The following is a 23,402-nucleotide window of genomic DNA, read 5'->3' as shown; positions in this document are numbered from 1 at the left end:
TTTGACAAAGAATCTTCCATCAATGCTAGCGCCCCACACTTAAGTATCTTGAGTAGGGAAAAGAGCTAATGGTATGCTAAGCATTGCTTCAACCTCATATGATAAGAAATACTTCTTTATCTTCTCTTCTAACCATGTTCAGCTTTAGGGATGAATGTTGTCCGCTACCACATCAATATCACATTCCTCCAATTTAAGAGAAGTAACTCTAAAATTGTCCTAGTCCAGTACCCATTTCGCATTCCATATGCTCACTTATGTTCTGGTACCAACCTTCCATATTAGTCCTTGTTCAAGTACCTCTCGTCCTTCCAATATACTTCTCCATGCCTGTGAGGGTTTTTTTTTGTATGTTTAAAAAAGGAACAATGAGGAAAATAGATGTCTTTAGAATGACAATGTTCGAAAGCCTATGTTTTCAGATTCGAGAGCAATTCGAACGCAGAGACTAACTGGTTAATTTGGAGCAATTTTTTTTTATCCATAGCCACAGAAATAAAAGAGGAGAAAGCGTAAGGCAAGCCTCACACCAGGTGGGGTGTGTATACATATGAGAATAACGAAAAGAATCCAATTTGCCGATATTCCAATTGATTTCATTTGTTTGTGTTCCCACATAAAGATCTAAATGCATGGCATAGTCTCTAAGTACAAGGAGAGTAATAAAGAAAAATAACAAATTAAAATTGCAAGTAAAGAAGGAAAGAAAAAGAAAAAGAGTCTGAACAATACAAAATCCCAAAATCTGATATATATTACACCAGAAATGATACAAAACAATACTTGCTACACTTGACAAAGCAAAATCATCTTATTACCCAGAGAGAGCATAATGATCACGCAATGCACGACTATGCCGTTTAAATAAAAAAAATAAAAAATAAAAATAAATGATAAGAAAAATACACGTTCCCTATACACAACTACTTCAAAGAATAAGGGGGTAAAAAAAATTGAAAACAAACCCAAAAAGCCTATTGAAAATATGGACGAAGCGACACCATGCCCCGATGAGGGGGGAAAAATGAAGACAGCTTGAGAGGCAGCAAATCCTACACAAAGGACACAAAGAGAAGGTAGCATTACTAGTAGTAAAAATATAGAAATTTTACGAAGTCTGTCAAGTATACATACCCTAGGTGTGACAAGTACCATCACACAGGATGCAACCTTTTCTCAGTCACAAATGGGTGATAGGAAACTTTCTAACAAACATCGAACAAGGAAGTGATGATGGGTAATCAGCTTTTGGGTGCAAACGCCGCCAGAGCATTGGCATGTGCAGGAGGAAGGTTGCTCAAAATGGGTTGCATTTGTTGGCCATAAAGAGAAATTAGATGAGAGAAAGCTGTGCCAACTTGAGCTTTAACTTCAGGAGTCTCCACATGAGAAACTACCACTTGTGCGCATATATTCACCAACTCAGGGACTAGAGATAGTATCTGTTTGGAGTTAAACAAATAATGTGACATGTAATACTGTTCAAAATACTGATTTCTAGAATCTATCTTTCGTAAAATGACTGGTTTATGTAAGATAGAGAATGGCAGTACCTGGGGATTAGAGGCTAGTACTAGATTGCAGATACAAGTATAAACAGCCAAAGACTCCTCATGATCTTCTTTCAATGGCAAAACTTTCACAAACACAGGAAGAACCTGGGAATCAAATGAAAATAATTAGCTACAGGAATAGAATTTTAGCAATTTAGCATCAACAGCAAAAGGCTAGAAACAAAATTACCTGGTTCAGCGGGATTGCCTCTGGATGCACCAAAATCATCCTTGCAATAGCACCAGCAGCATTATCTCTTACAGCATCATCCGGTTCAGATTCCCCAAATAATGGGTAAAGAGCACGGAGAATGTCTGCATAATATCTGGTCTAGATGAAAGGGAAAGGTCTGAATGGATAGGCAAGTAAACCATACAATGTAAGATATGCACCGAACAAAGCAGCTTAATGTAAACTATTTTACGACACCATTGAAGAGTTGGCCTTTTGTGCTGTTATCAATCATCTGTATGGATTGCAAAATCAGGAAATGAATATAAAATCTCCATCGATTGGTCAGATCTGGGACACCATTCATTCTATTATTAAACTCAAGCTTTCTGCAGTCTCCTCTCATTTGGGCACCACAAGGAACAATCATATTGTTGTCTATAGGGCCACTCCCTAACCTCTATTCAAATCTATCCTCTTTCGTCTGAGGTTTAGGACTGCCTAGGGGACCTCTGTCGTTGCCCTTCTCTTCAGTATTGAATGATAATCATAATTATATATATTGGGCTGTAAGGTCCACAGAGGGCTCAAGAAAAGTAAAAAACTCAACCCAAGTAAAGGGTATCTAAAAATGTGAAGAAAATCAGTATAACACCCACAGTAATTGCTTATTTAAAAAGGATACTTGAGGGTCGGGTCGCCTCCATTTTTGCACAATTCGCCAACACAAAATGCAGCATTCCTCCTATTAGTCGCATCTGATGAAGCCATTTCTTTCAATACCAAGGGCATTATAGCCTGAAACAAAAAGTAGAATTCCAACTATATGTTCCATATACATAATAGCAGTAATTTTGAGACTTTTCTAAGAAAACTCTTACATCCACATATCCTGCAATTGGGGCACCCATTTCCTGAGCAACTTCCGCAAGGCATGCAACCACCATGGTCCTATCTTGTGGAGGACGTGAAGCTCTCTGCAATAGCCAATGAAAATAAAGGTGGCAGATGAATCTCACAAAGATTACAAGGATATATGTGTGTCCCATAGATCCTAGTTCCAAGTTGCAACCTACCGCAAATTTCATCAATGGTTCAAACATCTTAGAGAAGTTGGTGCCAAATTGAGGCCCCATGCACTTTGCGAATGCAGGAAGGAGATCTGAAACTGCATCCATAAGTATTTCATCATGATCAGCATCATCATCATCAATCTCACTATCAGATTCTATTTGCTGACACGCTGATTGCTCCCGCAGTAGTAATAAAGTCGACTCAACAAGCCGTGACATATCTGTAATCAGATCACAAGATGAGAAACATTCCAACCAAAGAGTGATACCTAAACAAAACACACCTCAGAAGACATGGGCAAACACTTCCAAACTTACAGGGCTCAACTAACATGTATTCACAATCTTTGATGATGTCTGCCACATTCATGCATGCTTGTGCAACAACTTCCTTGTCACCATCTTCAGTCATTGTCTTGATGAAGATATTCATCACAGTATCTTCAAGTCATAAGATAATGAGTTAGATTAGAAAACCGCTAAAAATTAATATGAATTACCATAGATATAAGCTACTAAAATACAACTTTTACAGCTTTTTCCTTACCAAGAACTTTTTTCACCTTCAGCGACCCATCCTACATGAAAAGAAGCAAAATACATGTGACCATCAGCACCTCTCATACATTTCAACTACTCGAAAGTAACACCTCTAAGTCACAAAAGGCAAAAGGCAAAAACGAAAATCTGTTGGATCTAAAAGAATGCTCACATTGTGCCCTTGAAAGACTTCTTGAGCTGCCGTTAGAATATCTGCAGAGACATAAATCAACATATTCTTAGGACTTGGTTAAAAAGGGATTTCCAAAAGTGTCAGCTTACTGAGCCAATGACATTAACATCAGACTTGCGGTCTATCTCACATCCCATCCATAATTAAGAATAAATGAAAAAGGATAGCAATTTTGAGGAACCTAGGAATGTCAATATATGGAACATCACTAAATTGAATGAATTGGAAGGAGGCAATTCATATGAGGAGAGAAAATCTCAATCCTTGACTGTGTGTGGGTTCCATCTGTTACACTAGGACTTTCCTCCTCAAAAGTGAAAAATAGAAAAGAGGGGGGGGGGGGACACAAAAATAAATCTCAGCCCTTGATCATAAAGGATTCAATTGATGCTAAGAATACAACAACAACAACAACAACAATAAGCCTTGTCCAAACTAAATGGGGTCAGCTACACGGATTCTTGCCTTACAATCAGTTTTGTTTGAGGCCATGCTAGATACAAGGACTAAGCTATACATATCATTTCTCACCACTTCTCCTAAGGTTATCTTAAGTATACCCCTCATTTATAGGTCTCCGTTGAACATGGCCATAGCACCTCAAACAACTTTCCTGAAGCTTATCACTTATAGGGAAGCAACTCCTAGACCAGCTCTAATCAAGGAACAATTTCAGTCGAAACTAGAATTTCAACCTTGCAAAAGGCCAAAATTCCTATGTTTTGGTCAAAATTTCGCCTGAAATTGGACACTTTTTTTTTTCAAAAAATTGTAACTTCAATTTCAGGCCTCATATCAACTCAAAATGATTTGGATTCTTGCATACTACCTATTCTAAACATAATAAACACTATAGAACTACTAGTTTACCAAAAAAACCATTGAAAATGTAACATCCAAGCATATACTACACATGAGAAGCGAGAATATCGTCAAATGCCAATTACAAGTACAAGTCTATTGTATTCCATGTCTCCCTCTTCTGTCTACACCCCATACAAATGACAATACAAGTCCCATGATGTTTGCCCCATATAGTTGTCGACGTAGTCAGCAACCGCAACTCTATTACATAATTGCTTCTAATAATAACCTCTTATTTTTAAATATAAAATATATATATATAAGTATTTTTTTTATATGTATAAATAATTTAAAAATATATAAAATACACACTATCTATCTTAAAAGACTCCACAACATGCTCCTAAAATTGCATACATGCTTCCACTAATACTCTCCTATTTTTAAATTTAAACAGAAATTAATTATTTATTTAATATTTAAATATTTTTAAATTATTAAAATATATATTAAATACAGTAAAATTACATAATTAACAAAAGAAAAAATTTGACTCAACACCAACACAGCAATATGATGTCCCAACTCTCACATACATTAATTTGAAGCTCATATATCTACTATACATATACATTTTTAGCAATATACATAATTTACTAAATAATTTTTAATAACAGAAAAAATTTTAAAAATAGTAGGAAGAATTAAAAAATAATTTTGACACTACAAATTAATAGATCAACACTCTAAAGTAAACATACTTAAATTTGGAAGCAATCCAAGAAGATTTCAGGCACAAACAAAACAAAAATAAAAAACTGAGGAAGTTGGTTACTCACCTTGCAAGATTTGAGGAAATGCACAAATGGAGGAGCAAATATAGTGTTTGAATGAAATGGAGTTGTAGAAATTAGGTGAAACGAGGGTCGAAATGTCTGAGGAAATATGGCTAGGTAGGCTTGAAATTGACGATATGTCAAAAAACAGGTTGAAAATGGACACTTTATAGCATAACATTGTGTTGTTTCGGTGCAATATCATATCGGTCGATATTAAGTATCGTATCGACCAAGATTAAGATACAATATGGTATTTATCCTTGTGTTTTGTTTCGATTTGGGAAAAGTGCAAGCATCTCGACCGAAATTTCGTTAAATTCGACCGAATTTTGTTCCATAACTCTAATATGATCATTCCTTATCTTATCATTCCTAGTTTTGCCACTCATCCATCTTAGCATCCTCATTTCTATTACACTGAGTTTATCTATATGATTCTTTTTAACCACCCAACACTCTGCACCGTACATCATAGATGATAGAACGACGGTCCTATAGAATTTTCCTTTAAGCTTTAATGGAATACGTCGATCACACAAGACCCAGACACACCTCTCCACTTCCTATTTTAATTCTTTGAAATACATCATCCTCTATATCACCTCTTTTGTTTATAATTGAACCTAGGTACCTAAAAGATTCACTTCGAGGAATCTCTTTATCGTCAAGTTTCACCACCTCATTATCTGCCCAATCATGACTAAAGTTACAAACTAGATATTTTGTCTTCATTCTACTTAATTTAAAGCCTCTTGATTCTAAAGTTGCTCTCCATGATTTTAACTTGGTATTAATCATCACTTGAGTCTCATCTATCAACACAATATCATCAGCAAAAAACATACACCAAGGGACCTCATCTTGAATTGTCTTTGGTTAATTCATCCATACCCTAGGAAAAGTTTGATCCACTCCAGGCTTGCATTTTGGTCCACTTTTGGCCCATTATTCTTTTTTTAGCCCACAAAGAATTATCACATGTAGAGGTGCCCAAAAAAATGTGCAATTTAATGTGTCACATTCATCTTGCTTAAAATTAAGCATTCTTCACACTTACAAAAGAAAATTAGATCACTTTACATATAAATTTGCACATATGGTGTTTAATAGTCCAAAATATCATCTATACTCTCACCAAAATCCCAAAATATGCCCTAAGATTTCACACATAAATATGCTCATCAAAATACTTAATTTTGGCCCACGAATGGGTTCCATAGACATTAGGCTTTTTGTTTTTGGGTTTGTTGATTAATGGGCTTGATTTATAGACCCATAGTGATTTTACCCAAAGGGCCAATCCTAGAAAAGTCCCCACTAGCTGAAACAGAGCCTAGGGATGCTGTCCAGCACCCTTCAGCCCAAGAAGGAAGCCAAACCTATGCATGAGTATTTTGGTCATTTTGAGTCCCCTAATAAAACCCAATCTGACCTTTGACTTAGAGTGCTATTAGGTGTTTAAATCTAATTCTATTTTTGAATTTGAGTCCTTGATTGTTAAGTTACAACAAAATCTTATTTCAAATTGGATTCCTTCTTAAATTAGGATTTTGAGTTCTTATCTGAGTAGGAATTCCTTAGAACAGAACTCCTTTGAGGAACTAGTGTGACTCCTTCAACGAAAAGGCTATAAATAAAGCTTCCCATATGTAATCATAACAGTTGATGATTAATAAAAAAAATTGAATTGAAGAACTGTGTAGTGTTGTTGAAGGCTTCCAAGGAGGAAGGCATGCAACACCTTGGAGCATTCAGATTTTTGTTTAAACCATCCCCTCCATCAAACATGTCAGTACAACCCTATCCCCCCTACCCTCTCCCCCTTCCCCATTGCACAATCCTCTCTCTTCTTGTGGCAACAAATTCCCCCCCCCCCCCCCCAAAAAAAAAAAAAAAAAAAAAAACCCTAATTCTTCTATATTTTATAACCCGCATCCCAAATATCTTACCCTCTTAGGACCACCTTTCCCCTTTCCCTCACTAATACTCGACTCCCATCTCCCACCCCTATCCCCTTAAACAACCCCAAAAAATTGCACTCCATCTTCTCCACAAAAACCCTAAACCCCTAAAGCTTCAAATACCTACTTCTCCTCAGATTTTCATCCAAACCCCATTCCATCAAGGATATATCACCATATTTCCTCCCTTAACACTTGACCCTAATCCTAAACATCCTCTAGAAACCCTAAAAACTCTAAAACCCTAACTTTTTATACCCTAGTTGTGGGAGTTAGATCTGAAATAAAAACTCTGTTAAATCTGATTAAATTCCCTCAATTCCCAACCCTATTGCAGCCTGGCTGAGCCCAATTCTCTTCCCCCAACTAGCCTAAATTACCCTAAGATTTCCACCCATCCCCTCCCTCAGGGCCAATCCCTTAGCCGCAAGGTGTATCTGGCCCTAAACAGCCGCTGTCCACTTTAAGTTTCCCTAGAATACCAAATTGCAGGGGGGTTTACTTACTAATGGATAAATTGAAATGATCATGTAATTGGCCCTCAATTTGGGGATTAGATCACATAGAATGGGGGGTAATGCTAGTACACAAGTAAGTAGTTAAATTTAGTATTCAAGTCGGAGGAATGATTTTATCTCGTCTCTTAGATGATTATAGATCTCTTAAAATTCTAAGTGGAATAAAGGTTAGGAGGGGTGCACCAGAAATATCCCACTTGTTTTTTGCAAATGATACGTTCTTATTTTGCAAAGCAAATACAGAGGAAGTTCTGGCGCTAAAAGCAGTTATGGAACTCTTTGCGGATCTCACACGGTAGGAGATTAACCTAGACAAAAGCGGAGCGTACTTCAGTCGGAATGTACCCAATGAAGAGCAAAAATTGATATTATCAATTTTGAGGTTATTAGAAATCAAAGGAGAAACAATGTACTTAGGATCTAAGCTGATGCTTGGCAAAGGGAAAATTAAAGCATTGCAAACACTCATGGATCGAATGACCAAAAAACTAGCAATGTGGAAGGCATCAAACTTGTCATTTGCAGGTAGAGGTGTTTTGATGCAATTAGCAATTCAATCAATGGCACTCTATCAAATGAAATGTCTAACATTCCCGAAGACAACATGCAAGAAAATAGATGCACTTTGTCAAAAATTCTGGGATGGACAACCCAACAAAAGCAAACAAATGAATCTCATCTCATGGGGAAAGATATGCCAACCAAAATCATTAGGAGGAATGGGTTTTAAAATAATGGAGGATTACAATTCTGCTTTATTACTGAAACAGGGTTTGGTGAATACTCTCAAATCTAGAAGCACAATGGGTACAAGTCCTGAAAGCTAGATACTTCAAGGAACAAAGTATCTTTGATCCTAAGGTATACACAAGAAAAGGGTCATGGATATGGAATGGTATTGTGAGTATTATTCCCCAGCTAAGGAATATGGTAACCCGCAAAATTGGGAATGGGGATAAAACTTCTTTTTGGTTTGACCCATTGGCACCATCTTAAGCTAGCTGCATGACAACAATACAAGATTTCACAAGGTGGCCAAGACAAGCAATAGTGATAGAGGTGGTAAATGAATTGCAAAATCTTATCAGAAAGATATCTTCAACCTCTTTTAATCCCACCCCAATAATATGTTCTAGTTAATCTATCGGATCAAGAAGATTCTTGGTCCTCATCAATTTCTCCAAATGGAGAATTCTCGGTCAAATTGGCTTTTAGGGAAGTAGTCAAACAATGTTTCTTGACCAATGATTACCAATTTACGAATTGGTGGAAACATATGTGGAAACTACCAATACACCCAAAATTTAAAGTTTTCTTTTGGAGTGTCTTAAATGCAGGGCTGCCGATGCGAGGCAAAATTAGCTCAATGGTCACATACTCAACTTGAGTGTGCATTATGCGGGAAGGAAATTGAAACAATATGGCATATACTACTCTCTTGTGAATGGGTGAAGAGAATTCACACAGCAGGACCACTAGGGCTACGCACTGAAAACTAGAGTGATACATCTCTATTGGGTTTGTGTCAGAATATATGCTCAGAATTAAATATGTCTAGTATCAAATGGTTTATGTTTGTGTTCATAATCTCATGCTATTTCATTTGGAAAGAAAAAAATGATAGGGTGTTTAATCAGAAAACACCCCGTCCCCTCAAGGTGCTAGCAAACATACAACATTGGATTGTAGCTTTAAAACTACAAAAAGAGGAGGAAAGAAGAGTGAATGTACCAATGTACATTAATCATGTGGTACCTCAAGAAATAGAAGAAAATTATTGCATTAATATACTGCAAAATAACAAAAATGTGTTGATACGTGCAGGGATTTTTAACCAACAACTAGGAGTGGCAGGATGGAGCATTGGGAGATGCAAAGATGGACATCTGCAGCCTATCAATTTTGGAAAACGAAGTACAAAGGAACTGTTGGACGCAACACTTTTTGGGTTACAAATAAAGGTGGAAAAAGCAATCAACGATGGGGTAGAGATAGAAGAAATATGGACTAACCATCATCAGTTATCAAATTTTCTACCTCGGCCGTCAAGAGGAACATGGTCCCTTGGGGAATTACCTATGCTAATGAAACTTGCCAACACAACAAAAGAAGTCAACTATGACAGAATCCCAAACTCAATGCTCCAAACTTATTTTGAACAATTAGCTTATATAGCATCTAATCTAATGGATGACTGTAATAGAACATTATCTAATAGTTGTAAGTGCTTTCAGGATGTTTAAGGAATGGTAATTTTCTTTCTTTTATCAAAAAAAAAGTCGGAGGAATGCTAGTACATTAGATTAGTAGTTAAATTTAGTGTTTAAGTTAGTGTTTGAATTAGAGTAGGACAGTTTAATAGCTAGATAAAATTCTCATTTAAGTTCACTTACTTTATTAAGTCAGGGATTGGCAATCCTTTTATAAGTCAAATTAAGAATTTTAGGCATCCCCTAATATAGTATTGTATTTGAATGATCAAAACAGTAGCCAATCAAGATCTTTTCATTGGGAATAAATTTCAGATTTAACAGACGAAGTATGAAATAGTAATTCAGATTTGAAATAAGAATGAGTTTGGTTCCCCGTGTGGGGGGGGGTGTTGGGGGGTTTGGGGCCGGGGGGGGGGGGGGGGGGGGGGGGGTTTGGGAAAAGAGGGAAAGGGGGGGAGGGGGGGGGGGGGGGAAGGGGAAACCAACCCACAAAAAAACAAAAAAAAAGAAAAAAAAAAAAACATCCCCCCCCCCCCCCCCCCCCCCCCCCCCCCCCCCCCCCCCCCCCCCCCCCCCCCCCCCCCCCCCCCCCCCCCCCCCCCCCCCCCCCCCCCCCCCCCCCCCCCTCTTTTTATTACCCCCCCCCCCCCCCCCCCCCCCCCCCCCCCCCCCCCCCCCCCCCCGCCCCCCCAACCTCGAGAGTAATCACAAAGAAAACAACCTAACAACAGGGACCAGATAGCCCTTAAAGTTGGGGAAGAACTATGAACCAGATTAGAGTTAAGCTGAAGTGTGGGTTTACCACTATGACATGAGAAAGATACCCTAAGATTTGACATCCAGTAGAAGACAGTTTTGAATGGTAACCAAAACAGAAAATGGTCACTAAAGTAGGCTTGCTAATAGACAAAGAACATGAGGGAACAATATGAGAGAATTGACAGAGCAATAATAATAAGTAAGTAACACCCGGGCCTCACACCGCAAGGTGGATCAATTGGTTCAAACACTGACCTATTTTGATTAAAACACAAGGTTTCTCCAAATAGAAGAAGCGCTAGAAAGGCAACTTTGATTTGAATTAACGAGTGACTGATCCACCCTTTCACATAAATACCTCTATATAGTCATTCTAACATTAAATACATCATCCAACCACTAGGCAACGCTTACTTATCAGTCACTACTTGGTTCTTGACAAAGGAAATCTCCTTTAGGCAATGAGTTCCACATTTTCAAACCACAGCCCCTTTTAATAATTTTAATGAATTTCTCAAGGACTAGACTTGGCCTTAGGTCTAGCCCATGAAGACCATAACATGTCGACTAACTTTAACACACCAAAATAGCCCTAGCCCAAGAAAGCCATGGGCTGATTTGGTCAATACCCTTTAACGTTGGGCTTTGTTTTTTCTAGCATGTCTTCAGTCCTGCATCATCCCTCCCATCAGTTAGAGATGATATAATTTAATAATTTAATTTTTCTGTAAGAGCTTTGATGATGTTGAGCAATGCACACGAGATTGGTATCCGCATTCTGATTTCTTATCCTCTTCTCTTTTCTTTCCAAGAGCTTCTTCTAATCGTCTAATCCAAATCCTTTTTCTCCTAACCTTCTAAACCAGATCCACTTTCACCTTTTTCTGAACTATTCTTGTGTAACCCAATACAGTACCACAAAATCCTAAAACACTAAAGCCCTAACTTATCAAATTAAGATCCAGGGAGACCAGTCCCTACTTGATCCTACTCAATCTAGAGCTACATCAGGGCGGATGGAAAGCTGATTGGGAAGAGCTGGTTTTTCAACTAACCCGCGGTATAACTCATTCTTCAGTGTTAGAAGGTGCATCGATGGAGATCTAGGCCGAACAGCCAAAGCAAGGATCATGTGCTTGAACAACCAAAAGCCTTCAAAACCACCTTTGGTTTTAAGCACCAAAGATCTCATGCTTCTTGACTTCAAATGCCAAGAAAAACCCAATCTTTATAGCCTTAGATTAGACAACCTCGGAGGAAAACAGGAAAGGTGGTAAGCTGATGTAACCCAGGTATAGGGCTAAAGGTGAGGTAATTTCCCTAGACTTTAGGTTTCCAGGGAAAATTCCAGCTAAAAATAATACAATTATATGGGAAGGGTTTTGGGGAAAAGAGAAGGAAAAGTTAGGGTGTGGTCAAAACCAAGCCAATATAGTTTACTAGGTAATGGGATAGCCTAAACAATATTAGAGAAGCTAGGAAAGGTAAAAGAAACCCACAGTTGGGGTGTGGTGGGGTGTGGAGGGGTTCAGGGATAATTCTTGCGTAAAGGGAAGGGAAAATTAGGGAATGGGATGGGATCCTTTACCGGGGTAACCAAAATATCATTATGGATATCAAGAAAAACCCATGGAAGGGATATAGGAGGAAATTAAGTATTAAACTGGGATGGCAAGCATTTGGATAAGGGAAGGAGGGAAGGGAATCTAGCGGTTGAGATAGGTAAGCTTCTTGCTGGATTCTTAAAAGAATCCCAAGAATCTTGATCTTCTTTCCTTCTTCTTTCCTCTCGTTTTCTTTTCTACTTCTTATTTTCCTTTTTCGGCAGCATGAAGAGAGATAAGAGAGAGAGAGAGAGGCCCCATTACACAGTGTATCACGAAAGAGAGCTGGCGCGGCAGAGGGGGATGGGAACTCACCAGCAGGTGGGGAGGCCAAGTGGCAACCCGGAGTGGGCAATCCACCTTCGGCCGCTCTTGCCCGCCGTGGGCGGCCCTTTTGGGCGCGCTATTCCCGTGGTTTGCCCTATTTGTTTGATTACCCTTCGACCGGTATTGGTTGGTCCGGACCGATTGATTGGACCGTGCTGGGTGTCGGTGCCGCCGTATTCGTCCCCAAACATTATGCGGCTGCTCGGAATCTTCTTGGCCCCAGGGTGTTGTTTTTGACTCGTGGATTGGGCCATATCCTTGCCGGCAGGGAAGGCGCAACTCGCCTTCTTCATCGCCCGCCCTGCCCCTGTAACCATTCTTCTTCCTGCCCGGGGGCCTCTGGGATCTCGGCCGTGCTTCCTGCCGCAATTCCATGATCGCCTCGTGGTGTTCTGCTGGGAACCGATCGCTTCACTCCGCTCAACTCTTCCCACGATGGGGGATTTTGTATTCTCGGAATTGTCCCACCCGTTGCGGGTCCTTCAGCATCGCGCTGCCATACTTCTGCATCGGTGAGCCCTGCACCCGATATCTCTCCGCTCGCCGACCATCCATTTGGATCTTCGCCTGGTAACTCCGGATACCTCGGGGCGCCCTGGGGTGTGGTTTGCGGTGCGTGCTGAGTTATCCCTCACGGATGTTGGTGCCGCTTCCCAGTAATTTCGGGCAATGGACTATCGATCTCAGGGCTTTCCCTTGCCGGTTGTTCTCGCCTCATGATGCCACTGTTCCCTTGTCTATTTTCGGTCGACAATGCGGTTGGGTTTGGGTCTTTCGTCTTCCATAATTCAACTCGGACTCCATTCTACTTACCATTCCCCGTCGCGTGCTCGTCCGTGTTGGACCCCTTCTCACTGCCTACTTGTCTCCCACCAAACTCCTCCGGCGCAAAGATTACTCGGATTGATAAATAAAGAACATGACGGATGAGGAGTTGAATATCATTGCATATATATTAAGACGACAATCCAACTTGAATCACTACACGCTCCATTACAATTCTTGGAATGATAAACAGATGTAAGCCGTAACCCGGGTAGTCCTTCTCGGGGCCCTCTCCCGCAAGATCAACTTGCCTTTCTCTTCCTTTCTCCCCCTTACTATCGGCACCCCTTATATTATTCTCCTATCCCCCGAGGAACACTTGTTCTCTTATCCCCGCTGGCGCTTGCATAATAAAAATGGTGGTATTTGCCCACCTCGGGTTGCCACTTGGCCTTCCTCTCACCGTTGCTGGTGTGTCCCACATCTCCCGTTCTCCCTTGTTCTATTCCAGCCAATGTCTCCGCTGTTCTTCTCCTTTTCTTTCGTTGATACACTTGTGTAATCAGGGGCGTAGAGAGAGAGAGAGAGAGAGAGTCCAAGAGGATTGGGAGGGAAGGGGATGGGTCGTAGGGCTGGGCAGGGGAGGGGAATGATCCTAAAGGGTCATAGGTCAGTGGGGAGGGGGTTATGGGTCCATGCAGGGAAGGGAGGGGGTCTTAGGTGGTTTGAGATAGCAGGGGAGGGGTTTTCTGGTTTGCGCAGAAAGAGGGGATGGCAGGGGGCTCTGAACTTACTTGTGGTTGCTTGATTGACTGATGGCCGCTGTGGAAGGCTTGAAGACTTGAGATTACTTGCTGGAATTTGCAGAATTTGAGCTTTAGAACTTGAATGAAGAATGCTTGAATGCTGGAATATCTGAGAACACCTTCAGTAGACAACCGCAAAGTCCCCCTCAAAGGAACCCTGTCACCTTGGCAATCACACTCAAATTTTATTCAATCCAGACCGAAGATAACTTACAATGCAAAGGCTATTTATAGCCTGAAAGAACAGACTCTGACTCAACTTAGGAAATCCTAAACATATGAGGATTCCTCTACAATTCTGGACTCTTAACACTTATCTAATGGAAGCAAACTACTACGTGATCTCAGCCCTTGGATATGAGACCTCACTCACACACTTTAAGTCATCTAATTAAGCACATGGTAATTGAACACTTGAGACTAAACAACCAACTTAATATCAAACTATTCAAACTCCAAACACAACTTCAACTAAAAGCAAAATACTCCAAACCAAATCCAAATTAGACTCTATTGACTCACGGAAATCAGAAATAAATCCTAAATTAAATTCAGGAGTAAATTGAGGGCTAAAATGCCCAAAATATCCCTTCTGTAGGGTTCGGCCAGCCTATGCAGTCTTCTTGGATCCGTCTTGGGGGCCCCACTTGGGATTTTGGACAGAGGGTCCCTGTGTTCACATCATAAGCAATTAGGGGCTTAAATAAAGGCTATACGCCCATTCAACTACAAATATAACTTAAAATCTTGATTGAAAAAGAAATTTAACTTTAATTTGGACTTGGACATGGTGACCTTGAATAAGCCTATGTGACTGATCAAGAAAAACAACAGAAGACTTCTCTGCCCTCATAAAAATTGGGCCAGAATTACAATAATTAGAGCAACTGAACCAAAGGCTAGACCACACCAAAACGAAAACTAACCGATACTTAAACTCTGGAAAAGAGGGGGGGAGTTAAAGAACGGAAATACTTCTACAAGCACTACTACTGTTATTTGGGCTTCTTGCAGATGTAGGTTTTCAAGCCTGCATCAGATGGATATGGACAACCAACAAATGCCAAGGAGGATTTCAAAATTCAGTGGAATCATTTCAGTCTTGACAAAGGACAAAACAAAATGCAAGTCAACACACTAAGTATGCAAAATTTCCATGAAAGATATATACGCAAATCCTTGATAACAGTAGTTAAAGTAGGTTTCCTACACCCAATGAATATTGAAGAGGATACTCCAACCCTAACATGACCTATTCTTATGTGCCTAATGGAGCCCAATTTGGTGCGTGGGCACAAGATTGGGCCAGCCTAGTATAAGATAGGTTAAAAGGCTTGACTCAACTTGTTCCATCAGCTTCAGAGCTTTCTAGAGCATTGGCCAAGTAGCTGAGATTTGATATTAGAGCTGGCACAATGTCTAGTTTCTGAATCCCTGAAAGGGATACCTAGGTGAAGGGCTACCTGGAGTAGATTGAAACCAAGAAAGGGCTACTTACCACCAAAAAAGGGGGAGCATAGAGCAACCAGTTGGAGAGGGCAGAAGCCTATCGGTATGTTATGTGCCTAATGGGGCCTACTTTGGTGTATGGACCCTAAATTGGGCCATCTAATATGGGATAGGTTAAAGGGCTTGACTAGAGCCGTTCCATCAGCTTTGGAACTTTTAAAGCATTGGTTAAATACCTAATACCTACTATTAAAAAAAATACCAGAGAATAAAATTCATCATGAAACAATTCTGGGTATGTCATTCTTATGACAATGATTATGTTCTATTGGAAGTAAATTTTATGTAAACAACAAGTAAATTATAATACGAAATAAGAAAAAATTACTGAAGATAAGCACCAAAATATTGATGGTATTGTCAGGACCGTGACCAAAGAAGATGGCTTGAATGGACACTCACATTTCAAGGAAATTACGGCCTGAAGACGAACATCTTCATGGAAGTACCCGGAATGTCTCTCCAAAATCTTCAATGACTCCTCAAAATAGCTTCATGCAATTAAAGAACACAAAAACTGATTTGATTTGAACTTTTTCTTTTTACAAGCCAAAAGAATAGAGGGAAGGATACGGTGCATATGAACTCTTTGTGTGCAATGCAAATAAGCCAATGGCCTGAGTTGCTGCAGCCTTTTCATCCAAGACTCCAGTTCTGATGCTAATATTGCGGACTCTTCGTTCATCACGAGCATCCTCATCCGAAGATACTCCTCCAAATCCATTGACACTCTCATCATCATCAGACTCATCAATGTCCACCGCAGAGCCATCATCAAGGTTGCATGATGAAAACGCAAGGGGAACCACATGTGGAAGGTACTGTTCAGCAAAACAAACTTTCATTACAAAAGATAACCTCCATAACAGAAAAATAAAAGAGGCATAAATTATTTAATAATGGAAGTAATTAACAGAAAATGTGTACCTGCACAAAACCCTCATCTAAAATCTCAGCAACATTACTGAAAAATCCATGGGTGTACTCCCTAAGTTCACTGAATTCCAACCCAAATCCCTACAAATACAATTAACAGAATAAACCACAGAAAAAGTTTTTATGTCTGCCAACTGGGAAAAAGCTTTAATCATTAATTACAGAAATAGCAGCTTCAATGAATGGAGGTAATATCGGCTCCATCCTTGTTCTTCCAACAGCCATTGCAACAATGCCAACCAGCTCAGTTGCCCTTGCTCGCGAGCACAGGTCCTCATCATTGGTAAGAACCATGAAAATTTTCATCAACTCCAGAACTCTCTCAGCATAAGGAACAAAAGCTTGTTCTGCAGCAGCTGCCACAGAACCAATAGCAGACTGCACGAAATCAACAGACAAAAGAAGTTTTAACTTACAGCAATACAGCACAGATAAAGAGGTACTCACTAGTTAAATTAAGCCTAAACATTAAGTTTCAGCTCATAAATATATTAATGCATACCATGCATGTCTCTTGCAAATTACGTGGACTATTTTGAAGCGCTCCGAGTAACCTTCCCATCAGCGGATCAAGGAAAGGAAGTATTTCCTCCCCCATGTTCTCACAGAATGCTGCCAAAGCATAGTATGATTTTTCCTGTAAAAGAGAATGGTTTATGGCTCAAGAAGTTGCAGAAACACTAATTATTCGAGACCAGAATCTTGTGTATTTTACCTTCACTTCATCAGATGCATCATCCAGGGCATTTAAAATGCAGGGAAGAACACTTTCATAGTGAGCTACAATCTCAGGCTGCAAGTGCTCTGCAAATTGGCCCACAGCAAACGATGCAGCACCCCTTACCATTTGCTCTGGATCCTTCAAAGCTCCTAGGACAATATGAAGAACGTGTTCCAATTGATGTTTCATCAACTCAAAACAACCTTCTGAAACAACACCCAAAGCAGTCACAGAAGCTTCCCGATACTTTGGATTTGGGTTTTGAAAGCTAACTGAAGAAAATTCAAAAACTGGTGGAAAGACATGTTTTGGAAGGTTTGTAGCCATTGTATCAATGACTTCTGCAGCAGCTCTATCTGCTGCAAGATCGTCATCTTCATCTCCATCAGTAGTTTCTGCAAGTAATGGGCACATGACTTGCAGGATAGGGATGACCAGCTTGTGTTTTTTCAGGGAGTTGAATTTGTACTTGGCCAGCCATGAGATTATCTGAATAGCCTGAAAAAGAAAGTGGCAGTTGAAATCTAAAGATTCAGGATAAAAAGACCACAGTAAAATAAATCAAAGGAAGGAATCCCAGCTAACCTGGTGACGAGTATTTGACTCCAAATTTTGACTAGAGCAAACTTCAAGAGAAAATTGTACAATAGATTTTACAGATTCCCCAAGAAGAGGGGCAGGAGACTCAATTAGCTCATCAAAAATTTCAAAAGCAATCGTAGCAACATCTTCTTCACCATTAGCAAGGCACTGCCGTGATACATTCAAAATGCTGGGAATGAACTCTCGGAATTTCACCTTCAAAAACATACAAAAGAATGAACATAAAGGGAAAAAAAAAAGATAACTACTATTTGCTATCACACTCATGAGTCAACAACATTTCAGAACATCAGAGTAAGATAATGGATTGGCAAAAATAGCAACAAGTTCAGAGCCCATGCAATGAAAAGATTGCAAATAAATACAATTGACTTCATCACCATGACCTTGTACCACTCAAGATGATAAATAAAAAAGAAGATTTGCAAGCCTCATCAGATTCATTCATCACCTGATTCCTAAGCTGAATTCTTCTTCCTCATGACTCTTGGGTGCAGCTATTGAGTGATCAATGACTTGACATGGAAGACAGCTATCTATTGACTCAGCCAACAGACTCAAGGCGAATGTAGTATACAAAATCAAGTTAATCATACAGTTTTTAGGAAGAATACATTGACAGAATCAGGGTAACTGAACAGTTATTTTATTAGATATACAAACCCACAAGAATTACATTCACCAGAGATAAACTCTGAATCAAACATAAAAACCACTGAATTGAGGAACCAAATGTTTCAAAGGAATCTAACATCTTTGCAGTATTCACAGAAGATCAGAGGAACAGAAGAGATTTACAGATTGATCAATGTCCTGTTTAGGTGACGATCAGATTGATTGCTCAAATGCTAATGATCCTTCCATCTAGTAACTGTTCCACAATAACCTTGCTGTATCGCTTAATCATGGGAACAGACTCAGCTGATGATACCAATCTGATCCAATCAATATTGGCCAATCTAATCCAAGATTACAAACCATGCCAAAGAACTTGTGGCCAGAGCCTTGTGAACTAATATGCCTTTTATGGGGATTCTCTGTGCCAGAGAGCTAACAATCCGAACAGTTCAACCACAAGTCTAGCGATTGTCATATGATCCATAGAGAAACATTAATAGCCAAAAAGGCCCCAGTGTGATGGCAACATCAAGCAATATATTTAACATTAAGTGAAGGCCTCCTTTATAGATTTATGCAATAGAGCTATTTTATAGGTTTGTTGCAATAGAATAGGGAACCATAACACAAGAAGGTTTGTGAAGCATTTGTCACAATTATCTGTTCAGACAACAGGTAAATAGAATGTGTTTTCAGGAGCGCATAGTCAAATACACCCACTCATTCCCCCCCCCCCACACACACACACACACAAAAAAAATGATGGATGGGGGGAATAGGAAAAATGGGGGGGGGGGGTCAAAGATGACTTCAAATAGAAGTGGCTAGCAGACAAGGATCCATGTAGCCAACCCAATTTAATTGTGAAAGACTGAGTTGCTGTTCTTCTGGATGGACAGGAAAAAGATAAGACATAGAAAGCAAGATATATTCAAAAAAACAAAATTATCAATAACTGCATTTATTTATACTGATCAAATTATTAACTAACCACTTCAGCCCCATCATGAGTGAATTCCAGAAAAGAACCAACTGCCCTGATTACATGAAAAGGGAAAAATAGAAAAAGGTCAATCAAAAACAAACAATGCACATGTATGTACATGATAGGCATAAACATTGAAACATGAAACAAAACACAGATAATCAATTACTTTAGGGCAGCAACTCTAACACGGGTACTTGTCTCATCCTGAAGACACTTGAGTAGAAGAGATTGCAAATCTGCAAAATATGGCTGAAATGTATTCCCAATTGTTTCCGTCAAGGAGCTGAAAAGGATCAGAGCCACCTTGTATCATCAACACCAAATAGGGACATATGTTAGTGCAGTTGTAGCTTCAATGAATATCATACAAATAATCCAAAAAATCAGTTCCAAACCATCATGTATGTAGATTCAAATAGGTCTTTATAAATCAGACCTTCACATTGACCCTAAATTGTGGGCCTTTTAACAACTTAATGAACAATTTAAAGAATTACAAAAATACACCTTCCAATTGGGCAGAATTACAAAACTGTCACTCTTCAATCAAATTAAGATAAAAAAGCAGGAGAATTTAAAGATGTGCTGCTGGGCAGCAACCATGAGGGCTTTTCCTAGTCGTGGCCTTCCATTTGATACAACAAGGCTTGGTTCTTGCATCACAGTGGTGAAGAATATGTTGTTCAACTTCAATCATTAGGATTTCCTCATACACTTCTGTGATCAACGCTGGCAGTTGAAAAATATTCTCACCAAGAAGAATTAACGGGAGTTACAACAGAGCATTTTAAAAAAAGCTATTGCCATATCATCATGAACCATTTGCATTGTTCAGGTATTTAGACAAGTTAAAATCTCATCACTAGTGCTCTATGTTGGCAGAGAAACCCAACAGTAAAATATAATATAGATACAAAACACACAAGGACTAATGGAAAAAGGCTCCTACTGTCATACTTACTTCCCTATGGTCTTCTTGAGCACTCTGACTGCATTGGAACAGAAAAGGCAACAAATCAGGCCACTCTCCTGCTGGAACAGCGTACTTGGCAATAATACTCACCACATTTGCACTTGCTCTTCTAACAGGAGGACTGCAAACAAAAAAAAACAGCAACGTCCCAAATTAAGCAAATAAAACAAATAACATCATACATGTTGCAAAATTGCAATAACAACCCATAAGTTTAACCAACCCAAGATGAAGTCACCAAACACATACTAATACGACATGATGTAAAATTTAACAGTGCAAGGACTGACTAGTAAGGCTCTAATCATGAAAGATCAAACTCATCAAATCTGCGATCATCCAGAAACACAACACACCAGTGACAAGAAAAGCCCAGGCGCGACACTAATTCTGTTTACACTGTATCATTAGTAGACTGGCGCAGTTAAAAGGGTACATCTGAAGCATACTAGTGGTTAACTCGTAAAATATCATCAAAAAAGATCGGAACTGATCAGACTTTAATTTCTCTTGAACTGAGCTGTAGAAGTTATCAAATGAAGAACCAAAACGGCACAAAATGCTCTAATGGTTAAGTGATAGCATCCATTGTCGCCAGAGAAAAACATATATGCACCAAAATAACCAAATTGAATCAAACATTCAGTGAGATATACCTATGTTCGACGGTAATGCTTTCTACAAGAGAAGACTTGACCAACTGCCTCATTTGAGGTGAAAGTTTTGCCCAATGACCAGTGATCTTCTTCCGTAGAAGAACAGCCGAAAGCTGCCTGACATTAGGGGTCTTAGCAGTGCGGAGGTGGTGAACCAATGCCGGAATAACCTGAGGATCCTTCGCCAACCGCTTTATCTGCTCTTCTGCCTGTCTCCGGGCATCGTTGTCTGGCATTAAAAACTGAATCAGAAGTAACTCAAGCGACTGAGACATCTCTCTGTATCTGTGATTCAGAAAATCACTGGTGAGAAGAAGAGGCGCAAAACCCTACGCAGTGACAAGGTTTTGTTGGTTTGGTTCCTCCATAAATGAGCGGCGGCAGTAACAAGTATTCTGATTGATGGTTTTATACGACAATAAAATAATCGTAGCCGTTGGGTCTCGTCCTTTGAAGGCGGGACAGGAATATGGCGTTGCAAGTCTTGGAACACACCAACCCGGCAACCCCCGCCCGCCCCAAATCCAACAAAAGAAGATATATGGGATGGGTGCCCTTAAGTTTGTGTACGTGTGGGAATTTACAGTCAGAATCATCCTTTTTCTTCCTTAATAAAGAAATTTGGATTGGGAAAGTACCAAATTGTTTGCTTGTAAGAAAATTTTAGTGAACATTAAAAATCGGGAAAGATAGAAAGATGGAATCATTGGTAGTGGGATGGTACCATGGGAGAATACAAAAGAAAAGAAAATGATTTTAAGGTAAAATTAAAAATATAGGTTTCATGTTAAATAAAATAATATTTATTTTTTATTTTTATTCTGTTTCATAAATTTCCTACTAAAAATGTAGGACTTTATTTCTTTAAAAAATAATAAAAGATGTAAGATTTTTACAAGAAATAGGATTGAAAAATTTGCTCGGCTACGTATGATGTAAATATGTTTAAATTTTAATTAATATTATTTTATATGTTTATATAAATATATGTTTTAATCATGTCTTTTATCCTATGGTTTTCATAACGGAAACTTTATTTCCACATCGGACTGATTATCTCGTTTATATAAGAACCTATATAATATTACTTTGGTGTTAATCTCGTTTATATATAGTAAGAACCTATGGAATATTACTTTGGGATTCATGATCGAACCCTGTGTGACGCGAACTTGGAGACTTAGGATGTGGGTCGTGGTCATAGGCCTTGATCCGAAAGGCCCATTTTGTCATGGGCCTAATCCAAAAAGCTCACTGCTGGGTGAAAACATGGAGATGCCATTAAATAGGCACTTTCCTTTTGGAAGGTTTGCTAAATAGGTACCTTCTTATAGGGAGTTGAGTTGAATAAGTACCCTCACAAAGAGAGGTGACCTTACCCTTTCATCCGCAGTCTTTGGGGTTCTATATAAACCTATTTTTGAGTTCATTCTTTACATCGAATTTCCTCCTCCTTTTTCTTTCTCTCTCTCCCTGTTATTATTCTATTAAACAATGAACATAACCTGATTACACCTTAAGTAACCTTTCTGAGGTGCAACTTTAAAAGTTAATTGATCTTGAAGTGAAGACACAATTAGAACCCATATTACACAATTTGGGGGTGTCTAAATACCTTAAATAAATTACCCTTTGGTACGTTTCAGCTCTAAAGAAGTACTGTGATTACAACAACCGTTTAAGTGTTTGTACAAATTCCTCAACAAGTTTCAACAACGTAAGCCAACAATTTCGTTAAATGAGGGTTGGTTCTCCATTATATAGATTTTCCTATTTAGTGAAAAAGGTTGCTTTTTCATAGCTCACCTTATTCCATGAAAAAAATATGTCATATATGTATTGTTTATTTGGGGTTCCCTTGCGTTTGTAGGAAAATATACGTGAGGATTTTTAACCATTGGATGGCAACTTGATATCCTTACATGGATGGAAAATTTTGCTCGGCCATGTATACAAACAATTTGATTAAATGAGGGTTGTCTCTTTATTATCCAGATTTTCCTATTTAGTTGAAAAGATTACTTTTTCCTACCCTTTCTTTATTCCATCAAATAAACGGTTCGTACATGTGTGTTTATTCGGTATTTTCTTATGTTGGTAGGAAAATATACATGAAATTTTCTTACCATTGGATGGTGTTGTGGAGAGCATATAGCCCGAGGGTCCCCTCGGGAGAGACACACACCCCCACTCGGGAAGGTGTGTCCCCCTCCCTCAGGAGGTTCAGAGAAGACCCTTGGGAGAGACACACACCCCCACTAGGGAAGGTGT

General features: G+C 39.2%; 1 protein-coding gene across 1 annotated transcript; it reads right to left on the bottom strand.

Annotated features, from left to right (window-relative positions):
• Positions 1 to 727: 727 nt before the first annotated feature.
• LOC149010952 (ARM repeat superfamily protein) lies at positions 728 to 21,626 on the bottom strand. Its single transcript, XM_089160642.1, has 21 exons — positions 21,132 to 21,626; positions 20,464 to 20,596; positions 19,669 to 19,805; positions 19,506 to 19,551; positions 17,879 to 18,091; positions 17,288 to 17,791; positions 17,075 to 17,209; positions 16,735 to 16,950; positions 16,564 to 16,653; positions 16,210 to 16,457; positions 16,039 to 16,127; positions 3,511 to 3,551; positions 3,346 to 3,376; positions 3,117 to 3,239; positions 2,802 to 3,019; positions 2,607 to 2,702; positions 2,411 to 2,523; positions 1,744 to 1,879; positions 1,554 to 1,658; positions 1,135 to 1,442; positions 728 to 1,052 (listed from the first exon to the last, which is right to left on the bottom strand). The coding sequence occupies exons 1-20, from the start codon at positions 21,404 to 21,406 to the stop codon at positions 1,242 to 1,244; spliced, it is 3,150 nt and encodes a 1,049-aa protein (XP_089016768.1). The 5' UTR covers positions 21,407 to 21,626; the 3' UTR covers positions 728 to 1,052; positions 1,135 to 1,241.
• Positions 21,627 to 23,402: the final 1,776 nt, after the last annotated feature.

This window comes from Hakea prostrata, chromosome 7 (assembly GCF_041222555.1).
Source record: "Hakea prostrata isolate BN-2017 chromosome 7, UWA_Hpros_2, whole genome shotgun sequence".
In the NCBI taxonomy this organism is placed as follows: Eukaryota; Viridiplantae; Streptophyta; class Magnoliopsida; order Proteales; family Proteaceae; genus Hakea; species Hakea prostrata.
The sequence above is the reverse complement of the archived record's forward strand: the minus strand, read 5'-3'. Positions and strand labels throughout refer to the sequence as shown.

Bases quoted from the DNA above. Each gene is read 5' to 3' on its own strand.
- LOC149010952 (XM_089160642.1), bottom strand. From the start codon at position 21,406: ATGTCTCAGTCGCTTGAGTTACTTCTGATTCAGTTTTTAATGCCAGAC. The intron at 16,654-16,734 runs GTAATTAATGAT...TTGTATTTGTAG, and splicing joins TCATTGAAGCTGCTATTTCT to GGATTTGGGTTGGAATTCAG. The intron at 2,524-2,606 runs GTAAGAGTTTTC...TTTTTGTTTCAG, and splicing joins CAATTGCAGGATATGTGGAT to GCTATAATGCCCTTGGTATT.